We start from the raw sequence: 13,281 nt of genomic DNA, 5'->3' as shown, positions 1-13,281 counted from the left end.
GGTTCAAATCAGCCCCTTGCCGAATAACGCATAAACTAGGGTTTAAACTTTTGTCACTATAGCAAACCATCATCTACTTATTACTCCACGATGCCTTCCCTTAGGCACAAATGTAAAATGTCATGTAGTCGACATTCACATGACACTACTAAAGGAAGAACACCATACATATCATCAAAATATCGAACGAATACCAAGTTCACATGATTACTTATAACAAGACTTCTCTCATGTCCCCAAGAACAAAAGTAACTACTCACAAATCATATTCATGTTCAAGATCATAGGTGTATTTAATATGCTTGAGGATCTGAACATTTAATCTTCCACCAAATAAACCAACTAGCATCAACTATAAGATGTAATCAACACTTCTAGCAACCCATGGGTATCAATCTGAGGTTTTCGAGACAAAGATTGAATACAAGAGATGAACTAGGGTTTGAGATGAGATAGTGATGATGAAGATATTGATGAAGATTGGTCCTCCACGACGATAGGGTCGTTGGTGACGTCGATTTCCCCTCCCCCCTTGGAGGGAAGTATCCCCGGCAGAATCACTCCACCGGAGAGCAAAAGTGATCCTGCCTAGGTCCCACCTCAAGACGGTGGCGCTTCGTCCCGAAAGTCTTCCTCTTATTTTTTTTCTAGGGAAAAACCCTTCATATAGCAGAATATGGGCATCGAAGGCCAGCTGTGGGCTCCACAAGGCATCAGGGCACACCCAGGAGGGTGGCCACGACATGTTGCCTTGTGAGCAACTGGTGCCCCCCCCGGCATTTCTTTGCTCTGGTATTTTTTTTATAATTTAATAAAAAAACTCCGTGAAGTTTTCGGTCATTTGGAGCTCCTTAGAATAGGTATCTCTGTTGTAACTTTTTTAGGTTTAGAATTCCAATTGCCTGTAATTTTTCTCTCAATGTAAATCTTGCAAATTAAGAGAAAAAAGGTAGTAGTGAAGGAAATATGCCCTAGAGGCAATAATAAAGTTATTATTTATTTCCTTATATCATGATAAATGTTTATTATTCATGCTAGAATTGTATTAACCGGAAACATAATACATGTGTGAATACATAGACAAACATAGTGTCACTAGTATGCCTCTACTTGACTAGCTCGTTTATCAAAGATGGTTATGTTTCCCAACCATAGACAAAAGAGTTGTCATTTGATTAACGGGATCACATCATTAGGAGAATGATGTGATTGACTTGACCCATTCCGTTAGCTTAGCACTTGATCGTTTAGTATGTTGTTGTTGCTTTCTTCATGACTTATACATGTTAATGTAACTATGAGATTATGCAACTCCCGTTTACCGGAGGAACACTTTGGGTGCCACCAAACGTCACAACGTAACTGGGTGATTATAAAGGAGTACTACAGGTGTCTCCAAAGGTACATGTTGAGTTGGCGTATTTCGAGATTAGGTTTTGTCACTCTAATTGTTAGAGAGGTATCTCTGGGCCCTCTCGGTAATGCACATCACTATAAGCCTTGCAAGCAATGTAGCTAATGAGTTAGTTACGGAATGATGCATTACGTAACGAGTAAAGAGACTTGCCAGTAACGAGATTGAACTAGGTATTGGATACCGATGATCGAATCTCGGGCAAGTAACATACCGATGACAAAGGGAACAACGTATGTTGTTATGTGGTTTGACCGATAAAGATCTTCGTAGAATATGTGCGAGCCAATATGACCATCCAGGTTCAGATATTGGTTATTGATCGGAAACGTGTTTCGTTCATGTCTACATTGTTCTCGAACCCGTAGGGTCGGCACGCTTAAGGTTTCGATGACAGTTATATTATGAGTTTATGAGTTGATGTACCAAAGGAGTTTGGAGTCCCGGATGAGATCGGGGACATGACGAGGAGTCTCGAAATGGTCGAGACGTAAAGATCGATATATTGGACGACTATATTCAGAGTTCGGAAAGGTTCCGAGTGATTCGGGTATTTTTTGGAGTACCGGAGAGTTACGGGAATTCGCCGGGGAGTATATGGGCCCTATTGGGCCATACGGGAATAGAGGAGAGAGGCCAAAAGGAAGGAGGCCTGCGCCCCCCCCCCCTCTGGTCCGAATTGGACAAGGGGCGCAGCCCCCCTTTCCTTCTTCCTCTCCCCCTCTTTCCCCTTCTCCTACTCCAACAAGGGAGGTCCACACTTGGCGCGCCCCCTCCTAGGGCCGGCCTCCTCCCCCCCTTGCTCCTTTATATACGGGGGCAGGGGGGCACCCCATGACACACAAGTTGATCTACGGATCGTTCCTTAGCCGTGTGCGGTGCCCCCCTCCACCATATTCCACCTCGGTCATATCGTCGCGGAGTTTAGGCGAAGCCCTGCGCCAGAAGAACATCATCATCGTCACCATGCCGTCGTGCTGACGGAACTCATCCCCGACGCTTTGCTGGATTGGAGCTCGGGGAACGTCATCGAGTTGAACGTGTGCTGAACACGGAGGTGCCGTACGTTCGGTGCTTGGATCGGTCGGATGGTGAAGACGTACGACTACATCAACCGCGTTGTCATAACGCTTCCGCTTACGGTCTATGAGGGTACGTGGACAACACTCTCCCCTCTCGTTGCTATACCATCACCATGATCTTGCGTGTGCGTAGGAATTTTTTTGAAATTACTATGTTCCCCAACAGTGGCATCCGAGCCTAGGTTTTATGCGTTGATGTTATTTGCACGAGTAGAACACATGTGAGTTGTGGGCGATACAAGTCATACTGCTTACGAGCATGTCATACTTTGGTTCAGCGGTATTGTTGGATGAAGCGGCCCGGACCGACATTACGCGTACTCTTACGCGAGACTGGTTTTACCGCCGTGCTTCGCACACAGGTGACTAGCGGGTGTCTGTTTCTCCAACTTTAGTTGAACCGAGTGTGGCTACGCCCGGTCCTTGAGAAGGTTAAAACAGCACTAACTTGACGAACTATCATTGTGGTTTTGATGCATAGGTAAGAACGGTTCTTGCTCAGCCCGTAGCAGCCATGTAAAATTTGCAACAACAAAGTAGAGGACGTCTAACTTGTTTTTGCAGGGCATGTTGTGATGTGATATGGTCAAGACGTGATGAGATATAAGTTGTTGTATGAGATGATCATGTTTTGTTGAAGTTATCGGCAACTGGCAGAAGCCCTATGGTTGTCTCTTTGTTACATAAGATGCAAGTGCCAAATAATTTCTTTACTTTATCGCTATACGATAGCAATAGTTGCAAGAGCAATAGTTGGCGAGACGACCATGTGACGACACATTGATATAGATCAAGATGATGAAGATCATGGTGTCGTGCCGGTAACGATAGAGATCATGACAGTACTTTGGAGATGGAGATCACAAGCACAAGATGATGATGGCCATATCATATCACTTATATTGATTGCATGTGATGTTTATCTTTTATACATCTTATTTTGCTTAGTTTGACGGTAGCATTTTAAGATGATCTCTCACTAAATTATCAAGAAGTGTTCTCCCTGAGTATGCACCGTTGCGAAAGTTCTTCGTGCTAAGACACCACGTGATGATCGGGTGTGATAGGCTCTACGTTCAAATACAACGGGTGCAAAACAGTTGCACACGCGGAATACTCAGGTTAAACTTGACGAGCGTAGCATATAACAGATATGGCCTCAGAACACGGAGACCGAAAAGTCGAGCGTGAATCATATAGTAGATATGATCAACATATTGATGTTCACTGTTGAAACTACTCCATCTCACGTGACGATCGGACATGGTGTAGTTGATATGGATCACGTAATCACTTAGAAGATTAGAGGGATGTCTATCTAAGTGGGAGTTCTTAAGTAATATGATTAATTGAACTTTAATTTATCATGAACTTAGTCCTGGTAGTATTTTGCAAATTATGTTGTAGATCAATAGCTTGCATTGTTGCTTTCATATGTTTATTTTGATATGTTCCTAGAGAAAATTGTGTTGAAAGATGTTGGTAGCAATGATGCGGATTGGATCCGTGATCTGAGGTTTATCCTCATTGCTGCACAGAAGAATTATGTCCTTAATGCACCACTAGGTGACAGACCTATTGCAGGAGCAGATGCAGATGTTATGAACGTTTGGCTAGCTCAATATGATGACTACTTGACAGTTTAGTGCACCATGCTTAACGACTTAGAATCGGGACTTCAAAGACGTTTTGAACGTCATGGACCATATAAGATGTTCCAGGAATTGAAGTTAATATTTCCAGCAAATACCCGAGTTGAGAGATATGAAGTCTCCAACAAGTTCTATAGCTAAAAGATGGAGGAGAATCTCTCAACTAGTGAGCATGTTCTCAGATTGTCTGGGTACTACAATCGCTTGAATCAAGTGGGAGTTAATCTTCCAGATAAGATAGTGATTGATAGAGTTCTCTAGTCACCATCACCAAGTTAGTAGAACTTTGTGATGAACTACAGTATGCAAGGGATGACGAAAATGATTCCCGAGCTCTTCGTGATGTTGAAATCGACGAAGGTAGAAATCAAGAAAGAGCATCAAGTGTTGATGATTGACAAGATCACTAGTTTCAAGAAAAGGTCAAAGGGAAAGAAAGGGAACTTCAAGTAGAATGACAAGCAAGTTGTCAGTCCCGCGAAGAAGCCCAAAGCTGGACCAAAGCCTGAAACTGAGTGATTATACTGCAAAGGAAATGGTCACTAGAAGCGGAAATGCCCTGAATATTTGGTGGATAAGAAGGATGGCAAAGTGAACAAGGGTATATTTGATATACAGGTTATTGATGTGTACCTTACTAGTGTTTATAGTAGCCCCTGAGTATTTGATACTTGTTCGGTTGCTAAATATTAGTAACTCGAAACAGGAGTTACAGAATAAACAGAGACTAGTTGAGGGTGAAGTGACGATGTGTGTTGGAAGTGGTTCCAAGATTGATATGATCATCATCGCACACTCCCTATACTTTCAGGATTAGTGTTAAACCTAAATAAATGTTATTTGGCGTTTGCGTTGAGCATGAATATGATTTGATCATGTTTATTGCGATACAATTATTCATTTAAAGTCAAAGAATAATTGTTGTTCTATTTACATGAATAAAACCTTCTATGGTCATACACCCAATGAAAATAGTTTGTTGGATCTCGATCGTAGTAATACACATATTCATAATATTGATGCCAAAAGATGCAAAGTTGATAATGATAGTGCAACTTATTTGTGGCACTGCCGTTTGGGTCATATCGATGTAAAGCGCATGAAGAAACTCCATAAAGATGGATTTTTGGAATCTCTTGGTTATGAATCATTTGATGCTTGCGAACCGTGCCTTTTGGGCAAGATGACTAAAACTCCGTTCTCCGGAACAATGGAACGAGCTACTGACTTGATGGAAATAATACATACCGATGTATACGGTCCAATGAGTGTTGATGCTCGTGGCGAGTATCGTTATTTTCTGACCTTCACAAGATGAATTGAGTAGATATGAGTATATCTACTTAATGAAGCACAAGTATGAAACATTTGGAAAGTTCAAAGAATTTCAGAGTGAAGTGGAGAATGATCGTAACAAGAAAATAAAGTTTCTGCAGTTTGATCGCAGAGACAAATATTTGAGTTATGAGTTTGGTCTTCAATTAAAACAATGTGGAATAGTTTCACAAACTCATGCCACCTGGAACACCACAGCTTAATGGTGTGTCCGAACGTCATAACAGTACTTTATCGGATATAGTGCGATCTTTGATGTATCTTACCAATTTACCACTATCGTTTTGGGATTATGCATTAGAGACAGTTGCATTCACTTTAAAAAGGGCACCATCAAAATCCGTTGAGACGACGCCTTATGAACTGTGGTTTGGCGAGAAACCAAAGTTGTCATTTCTTAAAGTTTGGGGCTGCGATGCTTATGTGAAAAAGTTTTCACCTGATAAGCTCAAACCCAAATCGGAGAAGTGCGTCTTCATAGAATACCCAAAGGTAACTATTGGGTACACCTTCTATCACAGATCCGAAAGCAAGATTTGTTGCTAAGATGGATCCTTTCTAGAGAAGGAGTTTCTCTCGAAAGAAGTGAGTGGGAGGAAAGTAGAACTTGATAAGGTAATTGTACCTTCTCCCAAATTGGAAAGTAGTTCATCACAGAGATCAGTTCCAGTGATGCCTACACCGATTAGTGAGGAAGTTAATGATGATGATCATGAAGCTTCAGATCAAGTTACTACCGAACCTCGTAGGTCTTCCAGAATAAGATCCGCACCAAAGTGGTACAGTAATCCCGTTCTAGAAGTCATGTTACTAGACCATGATGAACCTACGAACTATGAGGAAGCGATGATGAGCCCAGATTCCGCGAAATGGCTTGAGGCCATGAAATCTGAGATAGGATCCATGTATGAGAACAAAGTATGGACTTTGATTGACTTGCTCGATGATCAGCAAGCCATGTTAAATAAATGGATCTTCAAGAGGAAGACGGACACTGATAGTAGTGTTACTATCTACAAAGCTCGACTTGTCACAAAAAGGTTTTCGACAAGTTCAAGGTGTTGACTACAATGAGATTTCCTCAACTGTAGCGATGCTTAAGTCTGTCCGAATCATGTTAGCAATTGTCACATGTTATGAAATCTGGCAAATGGATGTCAAAAACTTACATTCTTTAATGGATTTATTAAAGAAGAGTTGTATATGATGCAACCAGAAGGTTTTGTTAATCCTAAAGGTACTAACAAAATGTGCAAGCTCCAACGATCCATCAATGGACTAGTGCAAGCATCTCGGAGTTGGAATATACCCTTTGATGAGTTGATCAAAGCATATGGTTTTATACAGACTTTTGGAAAGGCCTGTATTTACAAGAAAGTGAGTGGGAGCTCTGTAGCATTTCTGATATTATATGTGCAAGACATATTGTTGATTGGAAATGATATAGAATTTCTGGATAGCATAAAAGGATACTTGAATAAAAGGTTTTTTAATGAAAGACCTCGGTGAAGCTGCTTACATATTGAGCATCAAGATCTATTGAGATAGATCAAGACGCTTGATAAGTTTTTTCAATAAGTACATACCTTGTCAAGATTTTGAAATAGTTCAAAATGGAACAGTCAAAGAAAGAGTTCTTGCCTGTGTTGCAAAGGTGTGAAATTGAGTAAGACTCAAGACCCGACCACGACAGAAATTAGGAAGAGAATGAAAGTCATTCCCTATGCATCAGTCATAGGTTCTATAAAAGTATGCCATGCTATGGACCAAACCTATTGTATACTCTGCCCTGGTTTGGCAAGGGAGTACAATAGTGATCTAGAAGTAGATCACTGGACATTGGTCAAAATTATCCTTAGTAGAATAAGGATATGTTTCTCGATTATGGAGGTGATAAAAGAGTTCGTCGTAAAGAGTTACATCGATGCAAGCTTTTACACCGATCCAGATGACTCTAAGTCTCAATCTGGATACATATGGAAAGTGGGAGCAATTAGCTAGAGTAGCTCCGTGCAAAGCATTGTAGACATAGAATATTTGCAAAATACATACGACTCTATAATATGACAGACCCGTTGACTAAACTTCTCTCACGAGCAAAACATGATCATACCTTAGTACTCTTTGGGTGTTAATCACATAGCGATGTGAACTAGATTATTGACTCTAGTAAACCCTTTGGGTGTTTATCACATGACGATGTGAACTATGGGTATTAATCACATACAGATGTGAATATTGATGTTAAATCACATGATGATGTGAACTAGATTATTGACTCTAGTGCAAGTGGGAGACTGAAGGAAATATGCCCTAGAGGCAATAATAAAGTTATTATTTATTTCCTTATATCATGATAAATGTTTATTATTCATGCTAGAATTGTATTAACCGGAAACATAATACATGTGTGAATACATAGACAAACATAGTGTCACTAGTATGCCTCTACTTGACTAGCTCGTTTATCAAAGATGGTTATGTTTCCCAACCATAGACAAAAGAGTTGTCATTTGATTAACAGGATCACATCATTAAGAGAATGATGTGATTGACTTGACCCATTCCGTTAGCTTAGCACTTGATCGTTTAGTATGTTGCTGTTGCTTTCTTCATGACTTATACATGTTAATGTAACTATGAGATTATGCAACTCCCGTTTATCGGAGGAACACTTTGGGTGTTACCAAACATCATAACGTAACTGGGTGATTATAAAGGAGTACTACAGGTGTCTCCAAAGGTACATGTTGAGTTGGCGTATTTCGAGATTAGGTTTTGTCACTCCGATTGTCGGAGAGGTATCTCTGGGCCCTCTCGGTAATGCACATCACTATAAGCCTTGCAAGCAATGTAGCTAATGAGTTAGTTACGGAATGATGCATTAAGTAACGAGTAAAGAGACTTGCCAGTAACGAGATTGAACTAGGTATTGGATACCGACGATCGAATCTCGGGCAAGTAACATACCGATGACAAAGGGAACAATGTATGTTGTTATGCGGTTTGACCGATAAAGATCTTCGAAGAATATGTGGTAGTCAATATGAGCAACCAGGTTCCGCTATTGGTTATTGATCGGAAACGTGTTTCGGTCATGTCTACATTGTTCTCGAACCCGTAGGGTCCGCACGCTTAAGGTTTCGATGACAGTTATATTATGAGTTTATGAGTTTTGATGTACCGAAGGAGTTCGGAGTCCCGGATGAGATCGGGGGCATGACGAGGAGTCTTGAAATGGTCGAGACGTAAAGATCGATATATTGGACGACTATATTCGGAGTTCGGAAAGGTTCCGAGTGATTCGGGTATTTTTCGGAGTACCGGAGAGTTACGGGAATTCGCCGGGGAGTATATGGGCCCTATTGGGCCATACGGGAATAGAGGAGAGAGGCCAAAAGGAAGGAGGCCTGCGCCCCCCCTCTGGTCCGAATTGGACAAGGGGCGCAGCCCCCCTTTCCTTCTTCCTCTCCCCCTCTTTCCCCTTCTCCTACTCCAACAAGGGAGGTGGAATCCTACTGGGACTAGGGAGTCCTAGTAGGACTCCACACTTGGCGCGCCCCCTCCTAGGGCCGGCCTCCTCCCCCCCTTGCTCCTTTATATACGGGGGCAGGGGGGCACCCCATGACACACAAGTTGATCTACGGATCGTTCCTTAGCCGTGTGCGGTGCCCCCTCCATCATATTCCACCTCGGTCATATTGTCGCGGAGTTTAGGCGAAGCCCTGCGCCGGAAGAACATCATCATCGTCACCACGCCGTCGTGCTGACGGAACTCATCCCCGACGCTTTGCTGGATTGGAGCTCGGGGAACGTCATCGAGCTGAACGTGTGCTGAACACGGAGGTGCCGTACGTTCGGTGCTTGGATCGGTTGGATCATGAAGACGTACGACTACATCAACCGCGTTGTCATAACGCTTCCGCTTACGGTCTACGAGGGTACATGGACAACACTCTCCCCTCTCGTTGCTATACCATCACCATGATCTTGCGTGTGCGTAGGAAATTTTTTGAAATTACTACGTTCCCCAACAATTAGAATTGTATATTAAAGTTAAATAATGACCAAAATATTATAAATAATAGTAGGAAAACGTCATGCAAAATGGACGTATCATGTACCCTTCTAGGTCCTTCCTTATCCCCCACCAGAAGTCTCTAATCCTTCTCTCGTACTTCTCGCATAAATCCTTTCAAGAGCATAAAAACACTCACCGTGAAGGTTGGGAGGGCTTGGACTACTGATTTGACATGAACTTCCTTAGGCGCATAAGACATGAACCTCTTAGACCAGTCGTTACAGAGTTTTCCAAACCTATCCATGATGGGTTGGAAGTGTTCATCCTTCATCCTCCCTTCAGGTGTGGGCAATCCTAAGTACTTGCTCCTGAAAACATCCGACTGTATCCCAAGAATAGTCTTGATTCCCTCTCTTGTTTCGGTTGGGCATTGTTCGCTAAAGAGGATCGAGCACTTGCTTGCACTTAGCTATTGTCCCGTGCATTTCTGGAAAGTGTCCACTGCCTTCTTGATTGTTCCCGGCCTGGTCTATGGAAGCCTTGAAGAAGATTAAGTTGTCATCAGCGGATAGAAGATTAGAGACTTCTGGACTGTTGCGAGCAATCTTGATGGGATTCACCCTACCGGCTGAGATCTCATGATTTATGAGGTTTACCAACCCTTTGGCCCACAAACTGAAAAAGGTTAGGGCTGAGTGGATCCCCTTGCCGAAGTCCTCTGAAGGGGTCGAACGGTTCCAATAATTCGTCATTGTGTCTAACTGAGTATCTCACCAATTGGACACACTGCGTCACCTAATTTTTCTATTTGATACAGAAACCACTCTTACACAGCACGCCTTCCAGAAAACCCCAATCCACCCTGTCTTAGGCTTTGGCCAGATCCGACTTGTACGCAGAATTGGTATCTCGGGGATTTCTGCTATGTCGGATCTTATGAAAGCACTCAAAAGCAATGGTCGCGTTATTTGTAATCAGTCCGTCTGGAATGAACGCACTCTGGGTCTCTGATATGATTTCATCCAAGATAGGTCGTAACCGATTTACTGGGCACCTCGACACAAATTTGTAGATGACATTGTGCAAATTAATCGACTGGTAATCTTTCAGGGATTGAGGGTCTTCTCCTTTTGGGATAAGCACCAAGGCGTTCCTGAAGTGATCAGTCCAATCCGGAGAGGGCCAGAACATTTTTTTCTCCCCTCCTGTTTGTTGTTGTAATTCCACACCGGCCCTCTGAATCCCAGATCAAACATGTTACAGTCAACAAGAACCGTGCAAAAATTCTCCATATTCTTCTTCCATCTTTTTGAGGCAGAGAGATGTTCGGACTGCCACATAGTTTCCTTGAAATCACCAATCAGGCATATTAGATGAATCATTTATTCTCCGCAGCAAGGTCCACATGTGATGACTCGCATAGTTCCTATCTTCTTGCATCTCGCTTGAAGGCATTGGTAAATGTTGTGTTTGAAGCGATGCGGGGTAAGCTCAACATAATGTTATCCCTTAATGTTTGTCATTCCCAACCACTGGCCATCAGTGTTGCAAGACGAGAGGTGTTTATGAAACCTGGCCAGCAACTCACACTCGCTGACCATAGCAATCCCACTGAGAAATGTCGTGGTTGGAGCAACATGGGTTCCCATCTTCTTTTGCCTTTTATTTTCCTTCTTGAGGAATCTTAACTAAGTCTAAGTGGCGGTGATGCCTGTATTGATGACACGTCAATGCAGTACTTCAGGTCTCATATTTTCGCCACATTGTCCTCCATCACCCAGACATCTATAGGACGAGAAGGAAGCCCCCGGCAGAGGTGCCAGGTAGCGGGGAGAACAAACACGTGAGTGAAGTGACAAGATATCGACCGGCTCGGAAGATGGACACGAGAGCAGGAATGTGTGCTCACCTGCGTAGCGTCGAGACGACATACGGCGGTGCATGACATCTCGTTCGTGCGGCCGACGCCGACAGTCCTCAGCAGCCTTTCGACGCACAGCATTTTCGATGCAGCGGCGCCCCTCCTTTGCTTCGCCCCAAGGGCCAGTTCTTTTGGGCAATCCCAGAATTGACCCCCTTCCTAGCTTCTTCTAGAATTGCCACTCAAATTTTATTTACAATTCCTAACTAATTAGACCTTAACTAACTAGGAATTGTAAAAAAATGAAGTGACAATTTTGGAAGGGTAAATTCGGAAAGAATTGACAAAAAAAACTGGCCCTAAAGCAGAGGCGTGCGTCGGCCGGCAAGGCGGCAACGTGGAGGCCCCAGAGAGCGCCAGCAGAGCATATTCCCAAGCCACGTGGCCCGTCTAGATGCTGCTACCGGGACAGCACGTCACCGGCGAATGTCCCGATCTGGTCAATTTAGTGTAGTGTACGCACACGCTTCTTCTCTTGTCCTCTTCCTTCTCTCTCTTCTCACGAGTGACAGATGGAGGCCGACGGGAGGAAGGAGCGCGAGACAACGGCGGCGGCGGCGCAGATTTACAGGGGCGCGGCGTCGTTGGGCGTGTCCGTGCAGGAGGGGCTGCAGCACGCCAAGGCCAGCGTGGTCGGCTCGGTGCAGCAGGCGATGGCGGGGAGCGAGGAGGAGGCGGCGCAGGCGGACCTGCGCGCGGCCAAGGCGCAGGTGGAGGCCACCGACGAGGCCGAGGCCAAGAAGAAGCACCTCGCCGGTTGATCCAGGTCACCGCGGCTTAATTGCGTGCAAGATTGCTAGGCTATATGCATTGCATTTTGGTAGGTTCTGGACTTCTGGCCATTTTTGTTTTTGTAATAATTCCATCTGAAATTTGTTACTCCAGTCAATGTTAAGAAGTGTGGTTTGTTTACCTCTGCGAGGCTAGCTTTGCACGCGTATCTGCACTGAAACTGCATCCTTTATCTTTGTCAGTATGTACTGATCCAGACCAATGTCAGCAGGCAAATTACTTCAGTCAAAATTGCCTGACATTGCATATATCCGACGCGTTCAAAAGAGAGCGTGGCCAGTCTGAAATTCAGAAGCGGCGTGCCTAGCACGAGCAACCATCGACATTCACAGGGAAGTCCCAAGTTTAACAAACATGCAGTGGATACTCCATTGCACATTCGTGGATCCTTATTTTGCAGATCAGTATGTATTGGTTATCCAGACCAGTGTCAACCAGCAAATTCCTTTTATGTTATGCACGTTAGTTCATATGTAGATCAGTCAAAATTAACTGGAATTGCATATACCAGACGCGTTAAAGAGAGACCGCAGCCGGTGTGGAATTCTCAAGTCACCGGCCTAGCGCGAGATTTCAGGACCAAATATTATACATAAATGCAAGATTTCAGGACCAAATATCTCACGAGTCACATCTGCAGAAGTAAACCTGAGACCTGACAACTAATAAAAGAACTTTAAAAAATTCCAAAATTAGTCAGTTCAGCACCTCTGCTGTGTAACATTCACAAGATCCACAGGAAGATACCCAGGGTACCTATCATACAGCAGTACCGACCGAGTACGAACGTATTTTACCAGACTTGTCTGCATCCAATGCACGCTCTCGATCCCCTCTTTGGTCGTCAGTTTGATCGGCGACTTGGTTTACTTCTTCTGTAGTTGTAGAATGGAGGCTATTCACTCAGCCATATTATTTCTACAGAAAGCTAACTTGTTCATGCTGATAGATAGACATTGGCATCTTCAGTTGATGCCAAGAGGAGAGCCTGGCATCGTTCCTTATCGAATGAACCAAACAGGATTCAGTTTCAGAAACTGGACTGAACATATCACGGAATGACG

The 13,281-nt window shown here is 43.6% G+C and overlaps 1 protein-coding gene across 1 annotated transcript; it reads left to right on the top strand.

Moving 5' to 3' along the window:
- Positions 1–11,873: 11,873 nt before the first annotated feature.
- On the top strand, positions 11,874–12,337 carry LOC123160667 (uncharacterized). Its single transcript, XM_044578496.1, has one exon. The coding sequence runs from the start codon at positions 11,938–11,940 to the stop codon at positions 12,184–12,186; it is 249 nt and encodes an 82-aa protein (XP_044434431.1). The 5' UTR covers positions 11,874–11,937; the 3' UTR covers positions 12,187–12,337.
- The last annotated feature ends 944 nt before the right edge of the window (positions 12,338–13,281 follow it).

This window comes from Triticum aestivum, chromosome 7B, assembly GCF_018294505.1.
Source record: "Triticum aestivum cultivar Chinese Spring chromosome 7B, IWGSC CS RefSeq v2.1, whole genome shotgun sequence".
In the NCBI taxonomy this organism is placed as follows: domain Eukaryota; kingdom Viridiplantae; phylum Streptophyta; class Magnoliopsida; order Poales; family Poaceae; genus Triticum; species Triticum aestivum.
This window is presented reverse-complemented; position numbering and strand designations above follow the sequence as displayed.